Genomic DNA, 21,406 nt, shown 5'->3' with positions numbered 1-21,406 from the left:
GTTAAGGGTTGTTACAAAAGTTCTCATGCAAATAAATAATTAGATTAACTTTTGTTTAAAAAACAAAAAAGGTAGGCCGTTGTAGATACATGCAAACCCCCTGAAACTCTGGAATAAAATTATGACCTGAGTAAAGTTGCACTGACATCATCTTGGAAATGTTTGTTAAATAGCTAATTCTTGGATTTTTACATTTGTTCTAATTTACTTGCAGTTCTTCCTCTGCTTCGAATAAACAATTATCTTAGTTAGGATATATGATGAGAAAAGAAATAGATGGATGTTACGCCTTTAAGAGTTAAGATATTTGAAACCTTGTTTGCGCAACAATCAGTGCAGCTCAGAGCCGCCAAAGTGTCTAGACTAGCACATGATGGTAGTCAGCCAATGGCTCCATCGCTCTCCTCGGGGGCCCTGTGTGTGTGCGCGCGTATGTGTGTGTGACGGGGGAGGAAAAAAAAGGAAAAAGGCAGAGAAACGGAGAAAGAGAGAGAGATCTGGGTTGCAGTTTGACCAGGTCTGAACACGGAACCAAGAGCACACTATAAGTCCGCGGATTGTTCATTTTCTGGCCCCGGCGCACGCACAAGGATATTTTTGGATCACAAAAAAGAGTGCGCTGGAATAGTGGAAAACAATCGAAATGGTGAATTCTGTGAGGAATTGTCCGTGGATTTAATTCGCCGAGGAGCAGCTTCATTCATGTCACCAGACCCGCTGTTGAAGAGTGGATTTGAACGTGTTTCAAAGTCCGAAAACATTTGAGAGCGTGCGACTAGTGTAGTTTTTCGCGTGGGATTTTGACAACAGATGTCTTTGGTGTAGTTTAAACCCATAGTGCATTTAAAATCTAAAAAGCATCGCACTGTAGCGCCACTTTCCAAACATTTTCACATGTAGGCTACTTGACAGCATTCTTCTAAAATGAATGCGTTCCTGTGTAGCCTTGCGGTGTTTGATGTTCTCTGTTTTTAATGCAATATAACATTGTGCCTTCAAAACTAATGTTGTGGTTTTGCCACCAATATACGGTGCTCGGCTGTGCACGCGCTGCACGGCATTCGGCCAACATTAATGTTGCACGAGCTCAGAAATAGTTTCAAATCACTAAGATCTGGACGTAAATAACTCATCTAGAGTTTCAAGTTGTCGTATGTTCAGGACGAAACGCTCAGGTCTTGTGCGGCGACTCTGGAGAAGCCGTTTGATTCCAGATAAAGAGGGGGGCGATGGATATGGCAAAAGCGGCGAGGGGTCTCGAGACGATCTGCTTGGCTCCAACCCAGAGAAAATTCCCAAGACGGAGTTCAGACCGATGACCCCGAGCGGGTCGCCTGGCGTGGACTATGGGGAAGTGTGTACGAGGAATCCCACTGCGAGCAGCGGTGGTGGCACCTCAGGGGGCGTCATGGACCAAGATAGGGGTACGGTGGGAAGCCCTCGGTCTGTGCAGGACAGAGATGGTAGAACAGTCACTTGCTGTTTATTTAAAGATCGGGACCATCATTCTGGGTCTAGAAGCCCGGAGCAAGGCTCGTGCCAGTTCGTGCTGAGGAACATTGGCTCTTCTCGGGACCCCTGTCCTCTTGAGAGCCAGGAGACGAAACCTCGCTCCGTCATGGAGCAGGAGCTCAAGACCGCCACCTATTCGCTATTAAAAAGGCTAAAGGAGAAAACCTTGGATACTTTGTTGGAAGCCGTGGAGTCCAAAGGAGGGATGCCGAGCGACTGTGTGATGGTATCGCGGACTGAGCTGCGGTTAGGCGGCCACATGGCTCCTCCACAGCTGCTCATCTGTAAGCTTTACCGGTGGCCAGACCTGCAGCACACGGCCCAGCTTAAAGCGCTCTGTGAGTGCAAGAGTTTCGGAGCTCAGGACGGTCCGGTAGTGTGCTGCAATCCATATCATTATAGTCGACTCTGTGGGCCAGGTAAGCGAAAATCCCATTGACGGGTAGCCTATAGCCTATGTCTAAAACCTGAACTGACTAGATTTTCTCATTATTAGCCTTCGCTTTCAACCTGCTGTTATGCCAAAGGGCTTTCCTCAGGGTTCCCCTAACAGATGCTTTGAAGCTTTGTTGTTAAAGTGATTCATATACCACTGAATGCCATTGATCAAATGAGTGCAACAGCAAAGAAGAATTTCGCCTTGCTATTCAGTGTGAAAAGAAATGGTGATAGTAAAATGTAAGCAATTACGTTTCAGTGCTTTAAATATCTTATTAAGTAATGACAACAGTGACTTCAAAAGTAGAAGTTTGCACATTGTCCACAATGTAGCAGCCCTGTACTGTCCTGGTTTTATTTTCTGCTTCATCATTTTCCATAAAAGTTGCATTGTATCCAGGAAACTTGTAGTAAAATACAAGCATAATAATTGCATGTAAAATGCATGACGTTTTAAAAATGTATTTCATGCAGGTTTCTGAATTGAAAGACAGTAGGCTATACGTGTGACATTGATTAAATTAGGCTACTGCTTAGTTTATTAATTATCTGCTGGTAGCCTGCATGGGTTATGTATTCTCCAAATGACTGTTTCTCAAATAGGCCAGTAGTACGGTTGAGACAGTCATTTTTATTTGATTTAGAAAATTTCATTAAAGTCTGATCTCATGTAAACACTGGCTGTGTGGTCTTAAAGATCTAAAATCCAAGTCCAACCAATTTAAGGAACGCAAGTACATTTTCATTCCGATATTTTCCTTAGTCAAGTCCTTAGCAATAGGCTATAATATAGCCATCCGCTGACTACTTTCCTCTCACAAGGCTCACAATGACCAATACCTGTTAGTTTCTAAATTTCAGATTTTATTGTTATATGTTTAGTCTCAAACAAGGCAAATGAGCAGATTAACTAGTTAAACCGCTCTTCACATGCTTAAAAATCCCACAGATTGATGGACTAACATAACGATTAGAATTCCTAGCATTCATATAATAGATTGACAATCATTTGTGGAGGACATTGGCAACCTGAGGCACTTGGCAAGCTATAAGTCAGTTTTTCCATAATAAATCCTTTCATATTAAGAGATAATTTTAATCAAAGGCTTCAAACTGACAATTACACTCTTTGCCCGGCGTTTTATTGGAGTTTCTCAGAGCAGAGACGCTTGAGGGAGACAGCAGCCCCTCTCTCTCCCCTCTGTTCTCTGTAGAGACACACATAGCTCACAGGCGCTCATGCGTGTCCCCATGAAGATGGTATTTCTTTCATGCGATTGAACAACAGAGCCCTCTCAATCTCCAAACTCCATCAATGGTTTTGACGGGGTTTTTCAAGGTTAATTTTCACAGACGACGTTAAAGAGAGAAATCCTATTGTTCAGACATTGCCCCATGTCTGTGAGCGCTTTTTAATCACGTAAAACAGTGTTTGACCAAACATTTCAGTGTATTTAGCAAGGGCTTACAATGAAACTTATTTTTTTATTTTTATTTTTTTTACTAATTGGTTTGTTTATGAATGTTTAGCGATAAATACTTTTATTTAGCTTTTTTGTAGCTATAGATTAAGATTTTTTTGCAATGACTTATCGGTTTGAAATGATATCAGTTTCAAGTTGTGTTTTAAAAGTCACTTTTTTTCCCCCAAGGAGAACCCCTCATGCTATTTAGGTGAAGGAGTGGTGGTAATATACAGTTTGCATACAACTGGCGCCAGACTGACTCGCTGTGTATCTGAGTGACTGAGTTTAGGATCCTGGCAATTACTGCCGCCACTCTTAAAGAGACAGTCCACTTTGCTTTTATTTATTCCCCCATGACCAAGAGGCGAGGTCATTACTTGTTCAGAGACTTTTTCTTTTGTGCCTTCAAACTTGTAATGCTTTCCTTTATTACTAAACAAGTTTTCGCGCGTTGAAATTTAGAAAAACCTAATTATACTGGCTTATATACGTTGTTTTTGTATTAGTCCATCACTGGTGTCCATGTCATTAAATGGTTAATCACATATATAACCGGTTTTTTGGTTTTATTCAGCTTCAAAAGAAATTTGCATTGGAAAAAAATACAATTAAATATATTTTTCTTATTAATCCAAGGTGTTGTTGTTTTAATCTACTTTTTAAATGGTATATTTGGTGTTTTGTTAGCTTACAGAAACTCAATAGAAAATTATTTGATACAAAGTACACTGGGCTGCTATTAAAAGATACATTTGTGCATTTTGAAGTAAACAAGCAGTACCTACCTGTATAGGAAATAACCAGACCAAAATGGAATCTGCAGATTTTATTTTTTTTTTCTCCAGTGATTTATTTTTGTTTTTGAAAAAATATGAAAAACTCATGGTGTTAAACATGGGAAAATATGTTAACCAGAACTAAGAGTAGTACGCTCTCGTTGATATCTCAAATAAGTATTATATTAATAAAAATATTAAACAACTGAATATGCAAGAAAGGAAATGTGTGGAACTTTGTAAATGGCAGGCATTTGGATTTTTCAGAAATCAAGCACTTTCTGTGCAGTTTAGTTTATACAGATAGCATATGGACCTAAAGTATACATACATTTTCTAAAGTGCTGTATACAAGATTGTACATATCATTTACATTGTGTTTTGTCATTAATATATTGCTATTTTTGTGAGCCACAGACCCAACCTAGCCTGTCCAAATTAAATAATATATCTATATATAATTTCCCTTTTTTTCTATTCCGATTGTAATCATACTGCTGTTATATTTTAGAGTCACCTCCTCCTCCATACTCAAGACTTTCCTCCAGCGAAGAACACAAGCCACTGGGTAAGTTTCAGATACACACTCTAATTGCTAATTAAATATGTATTTATTTAAGATGTCATTGTAAATGATCATGTACATGCACATTCTGAGGGAACAGATGATGTGAGATCATTTACTTGCAAATTTAATAAAATAATCTGTGTAACCAAGTAAACTGGCCAAAATAAGCCAGTGCCATCATTTGGCACCCACTGGTTGAATCCCTGGCTTTACGGAGAGCCAAAGGGGAAGCAAAAAGTAGAACAACGTGAAGAATTTTAATGGTAGCAATTAGGCACAGTGACCAACTGAGAGCCAGTGGAGGCTGCAGCCAGTATCCGGTGGGCCCATTTTCAGCATGCCAATCTGGAGCCGGCCTGGGCTCGGCCCTGTCTGTTGTGAGGGGTGCTGGGGCCTGGCACTGGGCTGGGAAATCCTCTCAGTGCCATAGCTCAACATCGGCACACTGTTGACAGGAGGTGGTACCATCTGGAACTGATGCTTTGGTGGTTTGCACCTCAGCCTGATAACGCATTTATTTGTTGGTAGGATTGGCTCAATATCAACATATCAGCTGTACCAATGAGATTTCACAATTCTTGACAGCAGAGCAAAATAATTTTTTTATGTAAAAAAATTATATAAACTACCATTCAGCGTTTGTGGTCGGTAGGGTTTATTTAGAAAAAAGGATATTTTGTGCACCAAGGCTGCATTTATGCAAATAAAAATAACTGTTTTCTGTTTTTGTCTGTTTTCAGTTTTTTTTAAATGTTTATTCTGTCCTTTGATGGTAAAGGTGAATTTTCAGCAGCCAACACACCAGTCTTCAATGTCATATGGTCCTTCAGAAATCATTGTAATTTTCCAAATAGGTGGTCAAGAAACATTTAAAAATTAATATTTATGTGAAAACATATATATTTTTTAAGAATCAAAAGAAATAATTAGAAATAGAAATAATTTCTAAAACTATAAATTAATAAGTATAATAATAATAATAATAATAGGTATAAAAAATCTTAATGACCCCAAACTTTTGAAGGGTAATGTAGGTATTTATATAATAGAAAACCATGGCATGTTGCTTGGTAGCTGTGCTTTTAACATTCCTAGGTGTATCATCCAATTAAAAATGGATCAACAAACAAACTCTAACCAGAAGACATCCTTTATCTCCACAGATCTGTCAGATTCCACACTGTCTTACACTGAAACAGAGGCTGCCAGCTCACCTAACGTCACCCAAGGGGAATTCTCAGGTGAGTTTAAAATATATCTGTTCTAAATTGTCAAGTTGCTGTGTTTTAATTCGGGTTGTTTGGAGTCTTCATGTCAGTATGGCCTTTTATACCATTGTCAGACTTGTTGCTGTTTTTTCCAGTCCCGGAGAGCTCATGTGGTAACATCTTTGTTCAAACAAAGGCTACGTGCCTGTGATGATGACCTTGCACCACATATTGACTTTTTCCCCCTTTCTGCAAGTGAAAGCAGTGAGCATGCAGAGGGTGTTCCCTGTTAGTTGTCACACAAATCTCAGAGTTTGGCCATTCCATTGACATAGTTTTATATCTGTTTTAAGGGCGAGGAAGGGGTTAAGTGCTCAGTAAAAGTCTAAAATGCAAAGAAAACAGCAAGGCATACTTTCTGCTGTCCTTAGTTCTGTGGGTTCCCTTGGAGTGTGTTTGAATAAATGAGCAAACGTTACAGGTAATTTGGTTTTTATGTTGTGCTTTGCTCCTCCTCATTAAAGGCCATTAGGAGTGGAGAGAGTGCGGTGGAGATAAAGCTCTCATTGTGAGCCCAGCAGAGGTTCAGTGGGCCGCGTTGGCTGGCCATAGAGCCTGCCTCCCCTCCTCTGTTTTCTTTCAGAAATATTTGAGTGGGATCAAACTGTAATAAGATCCAAGCTCGCAGGGACACACACACTCAAGCCTAGCACACCGAGTCACGTTATTTGCTCTGCACACAACGGTGCGTAACAGAACACGCACACAAAATTGCACATATCAGCCTTTACGGCTCTATCTTGACCGGAGTAGGCTTTTTTCCATTTCTGTGAAAGGGCCACACTAAGAGAAAAGAGGAGAAACAGTCTTGTGTCATGGTTTGAGTCGATGAAACACTCCTCTCTTATGGAATGAAATCAACATGCTTCTCTCATAAAACTGGAACCGCACCGTGCCTGCGTAGGATCATGGCCGCAGAGACAGAAAGGCTAAGGCCTTGTTTTGCAGCGCTAGAAATAGCATTCAAAGAGAGCAGGTCAATCCACCCCCTTTCCCAGAAGGAGCTACCTGAGCTTGTGGCTTCATGCTCCCTGTCACCACCACTTCACAGGCTGGCGACACTCCTTGCACAAACAAATGATGTTTCAAATGCTTGCTAAGATTTTTTTTCTCTGGATTGGGTTCGTGTGAGCTGTGACTTGCTTGTAGCTTCATAATCGGGCCTTTTTAGCCTGCATACAGGAGCATTTTTAACTAGATATATTTATTCTCATATATAGCATGCATATGGTACCATATTGGTTATAAGCTAATTTATTTATTTTATCAATATTGGCGATATTTAAATTGAAATGCTCATTTCCCCTATTTTTGCATTTAGATAACTTAAAAAATGTTTAGTAACACTGTTAGATGTAATCTTTGGAAAATATTCCTTGTATAATATTGTGATGGCTAAATTCAGTTGTAGAATTGAAAACTATTTCATCATCTAACACTCATTAAAAAATTTCTTTAACTCTTTTAAATGTAATTTTTTAGAAATTAATGTTATTTTTTCATACTGTAAATTATATTATATTTCATTTATAGAGTAAAAAAAGTGTTTTAATATTTACATTTAATTCTTTACAAAGTATAGAATTTTAATACCAGTGTCTCTGTACAAGGAAATCTGGTTAGATAAGATTAGTTACTTAAGCATTCAAAATACATCACATGCAGGGTTTTTTTTCTTTTAGTACAGCTTATAATAATTTGCTGCGACGCATTGAATTGACAGCTCTCTGAAGAATGTCTGTTTCTGAGATTATTAAAATTCCATTGGTGACCCTCTCCAAATCACTAAACATAAGGTATGTAGATTTGCAGAGGGTCACCTATGGAATCTCATCCCTTTCCTTTATGCTACCTGTATAGCAAGAAAGAAAGGAAACATATCTAAAATTTAAAAGCGTATATACATATGGCCTTCCTCCCACCCTGAGTCCCTTATCCCACCCCACCCACATACAGGAACTAGTAAAGCTCTTGAAAGTGAGGCCGGGGGGGGCAAATGTGGGAGGGGGAGGAGATTGCAGCCCCCTGGGCAAGTGTAACTCCTGCTCTGAACACTCATCCACTATGTTTGACAATAGCAACAGAACACATCTCAACGAGTCTGATGAAAACTCCCTGCCGCCCTAGGGCGAGATTTTAGAGAATCTGGCGTCTAGGTTTGAAAGACAGTCTGTGGATGCTTGAGATCTGAGGCTATTTATGTAATAAGTCTTTGATGTCTTGCTGCCTCAGTGAGTTTGTTTGAAGCACACTGCATTAAGATTTTCAGTTCAAATCTTCATTGAGTTTCTGTAAGCCTTTCTGCATGTATTTAGCATTTTGCATGTTTGTGCATGACGTTTTTTTTTTTTTTCGCATGTTCTGGAATCTACAGAGCCCCGCACATGACATGCAGGAAAAAATAGTGGGCTAAATCGTGCGCACAATTTACTAATTCATTCCCTCAATGTACTAAAACGTGCACACGATTACTATAGCGTTCCCTCGATTTACTATTTCGTTCACTCGATTTATAAATTTTGCGCATGATTTACTAAATCGTTCCCTCGATTTGCCAAATTGTGTGCATGATTTAGCAAATCAAGGGAACGCAATAGTAATAGTGCACACGTTTTAGTATATTGAGGGAACGGATTAGTAAATCGTGGGCACAATTTATTTATTTTTTCTTGCATGTCATGTGCAGGGCTCCATAGGAATCCATGTGAATATTTGCATTTCTGTGTGTTTGTGTTGGTGTCTGAGATGTCTGCGCTCCTGTGTTTGGGTACATCTCTGTCTCTTTGTGTTGTTTGTATCTGGATGTCTATAGTTCGGCGTTTGAGCCACAGTTTTTTGTTTAATAGCAACTGTGTTTGTCAGTTTACGTCTACACTGTGTCTACGCACAGCTATTGATTAAGTGTTCGCTGTATTCTCAAAGCATGGCTGTCGAAACATATGGTTGTGATATGCTACATGTGTCTATAAAAATGTGTGTGCGCTTGTGGTTCCAGTCACATTCTGTAGCTGTGACTGGGTTGTAATGCAGCCCACCTGTTTCCTCACTCCTTGTTGTGGCCGTGTGGAGATCAGAATTATGTTCTTTGAAGTAGATCTCATTGCTTCCTGTATAACTGCATGCATGTGATTTTGTGTTTCCTCTTTATATTGGGGTTTTTGTGATCTTTCTGGTTCGCAAGCCCCTGTATTGGGAGGTGGTCTCCTTATCCTCTGATGCTCACTTAGAATGTCAGCATGATCATGAGGGTGGGCACAATTTTGTCAAGATTCATGAGGTTTACATTTAATTGAATTGGATAGACTCAGGATATTAAATTGGATTTTTTTAGTTCATACAAATTTTAAACATAATTGTATTCTGGAAAATTGTTCTCCATACTGGTCTTTAAAATGAAAGCCTAATTAAAATGAATCTATTCATTCATATATATATATATATATAAAACTTCTACTTTATTCTACAAAATTCTACTCTAATTTTTAAGTGCAGTTCTGCATCATATTTGCTGGTAATTCAGCAAGTGAATTGCAATTTAAAGATCTCAAGTGGATTCTGAATGATGCACATCCCTGCTGCTGAGCAGTAGAATTGTTTTTCCAGTGATTATTAGTCTCTATGATGAGGGATCTGACAGATGTGGAAGGCCGGCGGGGCCGAAAAACCAGTGGCTGTTTACAAATCATTCTCAGAACAGCCATAGATGTGCTACAGCTGAGAGATGCACCCTAATAAGCCCCCCTGGAATTTGTCACCATATGTGGAAAAGAAAGCAAATCCAATGTGTTTTCATGCGTGTACGTTCTTACTTTAAGGCGTCACAATCACAGTGTGAACTTGCTGTAGTTGTATCATCACTGTGAGAAAGACCCCACGTCCCACTGAGGAGCCCTGTGGTGCCATTGTGTTTTGTATGTTGTGTTTATTTTTCCTTTAGAATGTAGGAAAGGCAGTCGGATGGCTGTGCAAGCAGGTTTGTCGATTGCTGTTTTGGCTTGAGGAGGAGGACAGGCTTAATCAGGTATAGTGGAATGGTTTGGTGATCTGTAATTGTACTCTGGGTTCACTCCTGGTGCTTTGTGATGTTTACACTGCCCTCTTTGTTTTTGGGGAGTAGACCACAACCAGGTTGGCATCCCTATGTGCGGCCTATCGGTGCTGTATGTCTTAAAAATGGAAAGCAGTGACAGTCTTATTCAACTGTACTGGACTTTACCAAACTGATCAGCATTGTGACTGTAAACCAAAGCCTCTTTTCCATCAACAGTGTTAGTGGTGTTGGTGTCCATTCTGGATCCTCTCTGACTCTGCTTTGCCCATTAGATCTGGTGGTTTTAATCAATAAATAGTTATCATCAGAATCCATGGTGTGGGATAATATCTTCAAGTATAGTTTTTAATTTAAGACCACATAAAAACGCACAATTTAAATGGTGAAAAACTAGATCAATCCCATTATAGTCTATATATGTGGCAAGGTGCTCATATATTGCACTAATTCCAAGACATTTATTTTTCCCCGTTTGAAATCATTTAAATTAGTTGTATATAAATTGAAATATGAAATCTTTTTAAATTTAAACAGTTGATAAACAAATATAATGTTCTGCATTGGTTTGCGAGTTGGTCATGTAGAAACACATTCAGTTATTATTGATTTCTCAGATCAACGGCAATGTGGGCAGATTCAGAGATCTACCGATCTGCACAGTTTCAGTGGAAAAATGGTATGCATCATAAAGTATGAGAGGTGCTGAATCCGAACTGATCTAAACAGGTAGCATTGCTTTCACAAAGATCCACTGGTTGATCACTGTATTGATAGTACAACGTCTTGTCTTTGTTTTCATAAAACTGCTCTTACAAGCCAGGGTGTGTTTTGTTTTGACTGATAGTCTGACACTAGCATAATCACATACTCTCCCTATCAGAAAATCACAAACAGGCATGTTTTTATGTGATAAACTGGCAGCAGTACACACATGCCAGTCTGTCTAGGTCTGATCTGACCTCATTTCTGCAGTGCATGAAAAGGGCATCTGGACGCCCAACAATTAAACAAAGTAATCGAAGCATGTGACGGCGTGCTGATTACCACTGATTTGATTGCGTCCATAGATTCTGAAAAACCTTAAAAAGGCATGTGATGTCTTCCCCTCAATTTATTAGCTGGCTCACAGATGCTTGAAAATATCTAGACAGTTTTGAATTCTTTTTTCATTGTCAATCCTTAAATCTTTTATAACAGTTCTGTCATCTTTTATTTACCCTAATGTCATTCCAAATCTTTATGATTTAGAAGAACAAAACATAGGAAAATTTGAAAGAATGTTTATGCTGATCTTTTCTATACATTGAGATCATGACCAAGTACTGTCAAGCTCCAAAAAAGCATCATGGAAGTACCAGAAATATTGCCAAATAATGATGCTTTATATTCCAAGTCTTCCGAAGCCAAACCATTACTCTGTGTAGTTTAACATGTTAGGCAATCTTGCACTCTCAAATTTTATTTGCAATTCTGCATATACAAACCGGTGTTGTTATTTAAACTTAATATAAACCAAAATGAGAAATTCTGCCTTAGCAACTAAATGAAAAAAAGTTTAGGTTTAAATACAAAAAATAATAATAAAGTAGAATATAATCAATCAATCAATAAACTTTAGAATTTTTTATATATATATATATATATATAAAATCACCTAAATAAAAAAAATATAAAAGATCATTCAAAATATGAATAATTATATTAATAATACTAAAATAACTTTGATTCAGACTTCCCAACACGTTCATAAAATGAGGGTGAATAAATTGACAAAAATTGTTTTTTTTTTTTTTAGTTTTGACTAAACCTTTCGTTTAAACCAGTGATCATGAAAAGATCATAGACGGTCCGTGTATATTTTGGTCATTTGATTTTCTATTTAAAAATAAATAAAGATAAATGAGAAACGGTTTGATTTTCGTTTTTTTGTTTTGTTTAAGAAACGGAAAACGAAAATTTAGCTGCATTTTTCGTATTTGGCGTGCTAGTGGCGTGAAGCACCACTAGCAAAGAATCCGCGGGATTAATATGCTCTGCTGTCTGCCGCTTCTCTCCTGGTGAAAATGAACTGAGTTTGCGGTTGCCGCTTGTCGGTGCAGTACAGAAGGGATGAAAGGGGCGTTTCAGCGCCGCCCACACATTCAAACAAATATTAAAGCATAATCTCATTTTTTACCCACAAACAAAAATACGAAAAATCCAGCTACATTTTCGTTTTGCGTTTCTTAAACAAAACGAAAAAACGAAAATCAAACCGTTTCTCATTTATCTTTATTTATTTTTAAATAGAAAATCAAATGACCAAAAGATACACGGACCATAGACATTTGCAATGCGAAGACTTTAACTACACTGTATTCTTTCTGTCGTTGAGGTAAACTAGGATCATGGAAGGGACATGAGCTGTATTACGTCATTTACAACAGAGCTACGAATAATGAGTTATGTAATTTTAAGAGTCTAAACAGCTCTGCATTGGGACAGTTTCAGTTTGAGCTATTCTTTTCCACTCTCTTTCCTTAAAACCCATGCCAGTCCATATTACAGAAAGACAGAACAGTCCCACACACGCACATGCTGCCCTGCCGCTGTATCGGTGTTGCTATGCAAGTGAAAAATGAGCCACAGTGGGGTGGACGGTGCAGGGGCCACCCTTTTGCCCCCCCCCCCCCCCCCCCCTCATATTCCCTCACCTCAGTATCTCTCCCTCTCTCGCTCAGAGGTAAACTAGGATCATGGAAGGGACATGAGCTGTATTACGTCATTTACAACAAAGCTACGAATAATGAGTTATGTAATTTTAAGAGTCTAAACAGCTCTGCATTGGGACGGTTTCAGTTTGAGCTATTCTTTTCCACTCTCTTTCCTTAAAACCCATGCCAGTCCATATTACAGAAAGACAGAACAGTCCCACACACGCACATGCTGCCCTGCCGCTGTATCGGTGTTACTATGCAAGTGAAAAATGAGCCACAGTGGGGTGGACGGTGCAGGGGCCACCCTTTTGCCCTCCCCCCCTCATATTCCCTCACCTCAGTATCTCTCCCTCTCTCGCTCTTTCCCTCCTTTTATCTTTTTTCTCCCTCTCGCTTATTCCCGTTGCCTGGCACAAGGGCCTCAGGTTTCCACCGCAGCCCCAGAGCCTGCCCACACTCCCCCAGGGCCCCAAGTGCTCCAGGATACGGGATGTGGAAATAATGTGACTGGAGTACTTCCACCCTGCCTCCAGAAAATCAGGTTCTGCAGATTGTTTATTTGAGGGGAAGGAGGCCTCAGCCAAACATCCTGTTTTAAAAAGCTTGCCTGGGTTTTGTAGCACAGGGACTGCTCAACTACCCCTTTGACGGCAGGGGGAAGCTGAGGAATGTTGAAGAGAAGCCCAGCGGCCTGGAGGTGATGGGTTGGGATGTGCATTTGTATATGTGTGTGAGACTACATGTGTCTGTGTGGCATTCGTTTGATTTTAAGGTAAATTTTTTTTTTTTTTTTTTTTTTTTTTGACAGAGAGATGCACAGCATGTAAATACTGTATAACACAGGCGGTACTGTGCCGTCATGGCTATGCTATACAGCTCTCCTCGAGCGTGTGTTCCTGTCCTGAATGACCGACTTCCTCTTCCCCTTACATAACTCACATAAACAAGGCAAACAAAATGCTCATCAGCCAATAGCGGACAGCTGAATTAGTCACCCACCTCTATTGTATCTCACAACAGATTGAGAAAAAGATATGCATATTTGTTTATGGTCATGCTGTTTATGTCTTGCTGAGACTATCATGTTTTTGTCTTTGTCAGTAGGTTTATGTTTGTAAGTACATGCAGCTTGGCCTTCTCAATAAGGGGACTGGACTTGGATTTTAGGGATATTAGATGAAATTGTATTTTTTTTTCTCACCACATTGTTTGACCACAGTAAATATTTCAAGATGTGAAGCATTTTGGAAAAGCTAAAATTTTGTTTCTCCAAAGATTGTATTTGCTGTATTGTTGTGATATCAGTTTTCCGTATTTCACGAAATCAATATCAACTAGAATCACTATTTGAGTCACTAGTGGCAGTATGATAATAGCTCTTTCTTTAAAGTGAATGTGACATCAATTTCAGCCAGGCATATTCTTTTAGTCTAACGTGAATTTTGATCTACACATTGACAAAAATCTAAATGCAGTCGCAGTATTTAATCAAGTATGGAAGCATATGGGTAGCAATGTTCAATTTGGGATGTAATATTCAAAATGACAATGCAATATGTAAAATAACAATGCATTTCTGTATTTACATTTACATTTTCCAATACATTTGTGCGACGTTTGGTGCAAAATGAAAATTAAATTACATAATTTTCATATGCCATTTCATACACCAGTTTTAATATGTAAAATGAATACTAATTTTAACGCTTTATAAGTTGCAAAATTAAAATGAAAATGTATTACAGAAATGATTAGATATGTATAACATGTTCAAGCAAAAACTGTGGCAAAATGATAATTTAAATGCTATTTTTCTTAAATGCATTAACACTCACAGTCAAGACACTTACGATTGCATTTTCATTCAATGTCCCGCAATGAATGTAGCAAAATTCAATGTGCACATTGAAAATGCATTCCGAGCCAATCACGTCTCCGCCCCCTCCCGCCATGTCAATCACTGCGTGAACAAGGCGGGGCTTGCAGAAGGTCAAGAGACTCAATACTCAAGAACAGGATTCAAGTGAGAGAACATGGACAAGACAGTTGGTCCGTGTACGTTTTCATCATTTCGGTTTATGGCTTCAATATTTCATTCGCACTTGTGGGCGGAGCTGAAACGCTGCTTTCATCTGATTGGTCGAATCACTCCACCTTCAGCTCGGTCTTTTCATTCTTTCAGGCAGAATAAGAGTCAGTACGGGTGCGGCACTGTAATGTCTGAAACCACCGCTCACTGTTAATTAGCATAATATTTGAATCAGATGTAGCTGGGCACATAATTCGTGCTGCCGAGACTTGCAAATTAATTCTAGGTTGTAGTATTGTATGAATATTGTCCCACTGATAAATACAGTGCAAATAGTTCTCTCTCTTTGGATAAAAGTGAAGTGGAAATAAAAATCAATAATAGACTGAACAGTTCCATGACTGTAACATTTACCACTCTCATCTTTTAAGTCATAAGGCACTAGGTATGTGTGTGTGTGACATTAATAAATAATTGTAAAAATTAATATAGTTACATTTCTGAAATAAAAATAGTAAAATTAGCTCTATGCTGCTCAGTGCTCCTGTAGCCTACCCCAGAGCGCCCTCTCGCGGCTGTAGATGGTAATGTTTTCTCTTGGTTCTAAATAAATGCGACTTATAGTCCAGTGCGACTTATATATGTTTTTCCCTCGTCATGCCGTATTTTTGGACTGATGCGACTTATACCGAAAAATACGGGTAACATTATTATTATTATTTATTATGAGAGTAATTGACACAGACTAGAACTTTAATGTTTCACCAAATTCAGCTCAGATCTTCAGACTCGTGTTGCTGTATAACTGGCCAGACTTACCTTCCCAAAAAATCCTATTTAATTTTATTTCATAAATTTAACTATATTTATTTCCACTTCACTGTTATCCAAGGAGACAGAACTATTTGCACTGTTTTTATCAGTGGGAAAATATTTATACAATACTATAACCTAGAAATAATTTAACGGGGTCTCTTGCAAGTCACAGCAGCACGAATTATGTGCCCAGCTACATCTGATAGATATTAAAATATTATATTATATTATACAAATATTATGCTAATTAACAGTTAGTGTAGTTTCAGACATTACAGTGCTTCACTCGCACTGACTCTTATTCTGCCTGAAAGAATGAAAAGACCGAGCTGAAGGTGGAGTGATTCGACCAATCAAATGAAAGCAGCGTTTCAGCTCCGCCCACAAGTGTGAAGCACTTGTTCACGCAGTGATTGACATGGCGGCTCGGAATGCATTTTCAATGTGCACATTGAATTTTGCTACATACATTGCGGGACATTGAATGAAAATGCAATCGTAAGTTTCTTGACTGAGTGTTAATGCATTTAAGAAAAATAGCATTTAAATTATCATTTTGCCACAGTTTTTGCTTGAACATGTTAGACATATCTAATCATTTCTGTAATACATTTTAATTTTAATTTTGCAACTTATAAAGCGTTAAAATTAGTATTCATTTTACATATTAAAACTGGTGTATGAAATGGCAAATAAAAATTATGTAATTTAATTTTAATTTTCATTTTGCACCAAACGTTGCACAAATGTATTGGAAAATGTAAATGTAAATACAGAAATGCATTGTCATTTTACATATTGCATTGTCATTTTGCATATTACATCCCAAATTGAACATTGCTACCCATATGCTTCCATAATCAAGGGGTCATGCCATTTTATTTTATTTATTTTATTTTACAGGCTTACACTGTGACATGAAGCATGCTTATTTATTATCTGGTATATGTGACAGCCAATGTGTTTGTCCATTTCTAAAGAGAGAAGAGTTTGTGTAAAATTGCAGACCATTCGTACAGGTAATCAATTCCTCACTGAGCCCACCCCACCCAGTAATGAGTGAAAGATCCAGTCCTGCAATGCGCTCTGGGAAGGCTGGGGTAGCCCATCTCTCCTCTCCCTCCACCCTGCATGCCGCTGTGCCTGCCTGCCTCCTCCAATAGAGCCATTCATTCAGTCCGGGCCATGGGGTTAGGGAAACAAATAAAGAGGCAGCCATGCCATTAAAAATGTATGGAATGTCCAACTGTTAGTTTAGTGTTTTAGCGAGCCTCCTCTCAAGGCTGTGTAAGAGGGAACAATACTCTGTTCAGTGCTTTCGGTCTCAGCTGGCCTGTGCCCAGAGGGTAGCCAGCAAAAAGGTGGCACTAGTAGATGCAAAAGCCGGTTTTGTTTTCGGACCAGTTTAGAATCCACGTTAATAATAAATTGTTGCGCCTGGCACTGGAATGGAGAAGCAGTGATTTAGGCTTACGGTTTGATTGCCCAACTAAAATAAAATAAAGAATGTTTTCCCCCTTCCTCCCCAGAGGAACATTGACAGTTGTGAGGGACCTATGGCAGTCAGTATTTTTAAAACTGGGAGAGCCAACGCATTCCTCTGGCCTTCAGAATGCACTGTGTGGATTAACTGCAGGGGCCCATGGAGTCTAACATCCTCACGTTAACCTTCATTAAGAGAGAGACACAGAGTGTGCATGGAGAAATGGACACAATGTGTGAGACATAATAGTCTTTATATCTTTAGTTCATTCAAATTTACTCACCTTCATTCTTTCTTTGTGATGTCCAGGTTTATTATTTCTTTCAGTTTTGTGTACATCTAGGTGTGAGTACTTTTATGATGCAATGTTATTCTGGATACACTGGATACATTTGTCACAAACCATTTTTAAAAACTTTTTAATGTGTAATTTCTCAATTTAATGTGTAATTTCTCAATTTAATGTGTAATTTCTCAATTTCTTTCTTTCTTTTTTCCTTTCTTTCCACAAGTTTGGCCAAGTGGGGATGATGTTCTCTTGTTTTAGAAATGGGTGCTACAATCAAAAGGGTTGAAGGCAGTGCACACTTGTCAGGCTAAATCATATTGGCACTGGCATATTTTCGGATTTTTCCAGAACTCCGTGAGGAGAGTTGTTTTTTTCCCCCTTGTGTTTGCTTCTCAAAATTATGGAAATATTATTCAGACTAACCGAGCAGGATACACATGTCTGTCAGAGGTAGCTGAGCTCACAAAGGAGGACTTCTGTTATACTCTTAAAGAAGTCAAGCGATTGAGTTCAATGCCTCTTATCTATTATATATATATATATAACTGCAAAAACATTTTCTCAATTCAATTGACATTGGCAGGTGTGACATGCAATTAACTTTTGATTCTTACACTCTTACAAAATATTTCACCAAGTAGTAACCAGGTATTGCAAAATAGGCAAATTATTGTAGTGACTAAAGAAGAAGCCGTCTGTTTTTCTTAACATTTAGGAGTCCTTGATCCTCACACTAATGACTGCAAAACAGATAAGAAAAGAGAGATAGAGATATAGCAAGAGAGACAGCCCTGGCGATCAAACTGCAATCACTCACTCTTTCACTCACGTAGCCGCAGCACGTTCTCTGATGTGATTAGTGGTATGACAAAGCACACTGTACCTGTTTTAGTTTACCCTGTTGGTCAATCTAAGCGCGGAACAAAAGACTCCCTCAGAGACACAAAACGGGATTTGTGAGCACCAGAGAGCAAGAGGAACACTAAGTTGATCTGCACTAACTGGACGTATTTGCTCTGTGCCCAGAGTTTGGTCTCTCTTTCTAAATGCAATTACAGCCCTCAATGGGGAGTTCATGCCATACATCAGTGGCCCTTATTGAGGACTTGGGAAACCCCACAGCAAACAAGCCTATTCACTTCTGCTTATTGTGGGGTATTTCATGGATTTTAGTGGTATTTTGAGGTAAACATGTCTGGGGGGAGTGTCTATTAAAGTATAGGCTACTGGTGTGCCTCAAGGCTATGCCATTGGTGCTTTGCTATTTCAGTCTTTCTGTGTCTTTGTTTTTCTTACTTAGCTTAGTAGGTAAGAAAGAGACTGTTCTAAACTAAGTTTGTTTTATGTAAAAATGATATCTTAATTATTTTCATTTAGATTATATTTGATACATTAATATTTTTGTATTTGTTCTTAAAAGACACTGTTATGAAGTAGAATCAAATAAAAAATAGTTTGTCTTATAAAAATTTGCCAAGCCCTAGAGCATTAAACTGTCTCTTCGTCCATGCTGACAGATTTGATATCTCACAAAGTATTAGAGGTGCTCGCTTGTGCATTTTTAATGGGGTAACATAAACAATTTGCTTTGTTTTAGAAAGCAGCTGTGTAGCTACCCAGCAATTGCATGACTTCAAGCTTTTGTGACTGAAACAGAAGGCGAAGACGGCATGGCTGTCAGGATGCATTCACTTGAGTGTTTATGATCCACTGGGCCGATCAATAGCACGCCATCATCTGAGCTGAGTATGTGTCCATCACCTTGCAGATGAGCTGTATCCAAATACACAGCTTTCACCTTAAATTAACCTGAGCTCAAGAACTGTCTCAACCGCTGGCCTGGCTCCCTGCTCTGAAACTGTACCTGCTGTGTAACATTCAGCTGCCAGAGCCCATTTTCCATTAATGTAAGGCTAATATATTTTATGAAAGTAATATTTGCGGTGATCAAAGTCTAGATTTCTGATAAATTACACTTAACAGAACATAATCACTTGATTTGTATTTTTTGTATCTTTATTCATTGAATAGCAATAAGGATGACACTTAAAAGAGAAAAAATTAACAGGACTATCATTTGCCCATTTTGTCCATAAACACACATGCACATGTAAGAGATATTTATATTTTATATTTTGATCCAGTGGAAATATAGGCAGAGCCATCCATATTGTTTTAAAGAGTTGTTTTTAACAGGTTGGTGTAACTTGGTAATTATTTTTCAGGGATTTTAAATGCAATATTTTGGAATGTCCCCATAATGAGTGTACTGTAATTTGCTTTGGATAAAAGTGTTGACTAAATGACAGATAAGTACTTAGTGCAAGGGTTTCAGAGTTCATCAGATCTTTATGGCATAAGTAATGGATATTTTCATGGCTTCTTAAATACTATGCAGTCACCTGTAATCTGCTTTTGCACCTTGAAACACACTCAAACACAAACCAATAATCTATCCCACACTCCCATATAGAAGCAGGAGCTGTGTGAGGTTGCAAGCGAGCAGTAGATGGTCTGTATTTCTGGGAGTTTGTCCTTCACACTGCCCCGTCTGTTCTCATGGTAAAGGAATTCGGTTTGGATCCCCCAGTCCTTTTGGCTAAGTCTCACCCGTGGAGATCAGTACACAGATCTGTGGGTCTTCGCACCGTTTGACTCTGCTGTGGAAATCACGGCAGAGGCCCAGGGATCTGACCTGGGGAGACCACATACTCGTTCATTTGTTGCTCTGGGCTCAGATGGCCCATGTGTTGAAATGTCAACACTAGTGAGTGTTAAGAAATTCAGAGAGGCAGGGCAGCAGCGGCCGTCAGTGAATCTGACTAGCTAAGCTGTTCTTTATATGGGTCTGAGGTGTGAATCTTACGCACATTTGACCAAGTTGTCATTAACACTATAGAGCCATAGTGAAGGGATTAAAATACACACTTGCCATTTGCATTGCAATCTGCGTGCACTCTGTAAATTCAGGCTGTGAATTGTTTATCTGCATTTTCATTAAAGATTGCATAGCCCAATTTTTTTTTGGAGCTGAGTGTTGCAACCTATGACAGAAAATAGTTATATTTTATATATATATATATATATATATATATATATATATATATATAGAAAGAGGGAGAGAGAGAAAGAGAGGGAGAGGGAGAGAGAGAGATAGAGAGAGAAATAGTCATATATACGAAAGTGTATATGGTATATTTAATCCTCTCTCAAAAATGGAATAGAGAGTTATTCTCTCAGCATGATTCTATTGCTTTTACTTCTGCCGCCTTTGATAAGTTAGTCTCATCACTTTTAACAGCCCAGCAATGGTAACAAGGAGCCTGAGAAAACTGTAAAAACTTTAAAATTAATGAACTGAAGGGAAGAAAAGGAGAGCGGGTCAAAGAGAAAGAAACCCATCTGTGTGAGAGTGCCGCCACAGTTTGTGCGTCTGGCTAATAAAGCAGTCTTTGATGGCAGAGATAGTACAGACGCCAGCCTAAATGTGGCCCGTTAGTGTGTTGTAAGTCGCCCTGTAGTGATAGTTGTCTAAAAAATCAGAGCCGGACCAAAGAGAGGCCGGAGGCAGCAACTTTAATTCCAGCTTCCCTCTCTGACCCCAGTGAGAAGAAGAATGCTCAGGCCTGTCAAGAGTGGCATCAAAAGATGAATTCTGTCCATCATAAAACTTCACTGTGCTCTCTCGATCTGTTTCTCCTGCTCACATAAACACTCTCTGTCCTTCTCCCCCTCCGCCTGTCAGTGCAGTGGTACAGTCTAATAGCTGGAGGGAATCTAATCCTTGGCACAGGATAAGAGACTCAGACTCCCCCTCCATTCCCTCCCTCTCCATGTCTCTCTCTCTTGCTCGCTCTCAGTTCAGTTCAATTCAAGAAAGCTTCACTGCCATGAATGTTAGGATCACATTATTTCCAAAGCAACAGTGTCTCTCTCTCTCTCTCTCTCTCTCTCTCTCTTTCTCTCTAGTCTCTTTCCCTTTCTGGTTAAAGGGTCTGGCAGGAGTGCTGTGGA

The 21,406-nt window shown here is 39.0% G+C and overlaps 1 protein-coding gene across 1 annotated transcript in view; it reads left to right on the top strand.

Annotated features, from left to right (window-relative positions):
* Nucleotides 1-420: 420 nt before the first annotated feature.
* LOC132101514 (mothers against decapentaplegic homolog 6-like) overlaps nt 421-21,406 on the top strand; it is a 31,472-nt gene continuing 10,486 nt past the window's right edge. Inside the window, exons 1-3 of the mRNA XM_059506544.1 lie at nt 421-1,931; nt 4,704-4,760; nt 5,924-6,001. Of these exons, the coding sequence (XP_059362527.1) occupies nt 1,154-1,931; nt 4,704-4,760; nt 5,924-6,001 (913 nt within the window). The 5' untranslated portion in view covers nt 421-1,153. The remainder of the gene's footprint in view (nt 1,932-4,703; nt 4,761-5,923; nt 6,002-21,406) is intronic.

This window comes from Carassius carassius, chromosome 23 (genome assembly GCF_963082965.1).
Source record: "Carassius carassius chromosome 23, fCarCar2.1, whole genome shotgun sequence".
Taxonomy (NCBI): domain Eukaryota; kingdom Metazoa; phylum Chordata; class Actinopteri; order Cypriniformes; family Cyprinidae; genus Carassius; species Carassius carassius.
Note: the sequence above shows the minus strand (reverse complement) of the source record. Positions and strands in the feature narration are given on the sequence as shown.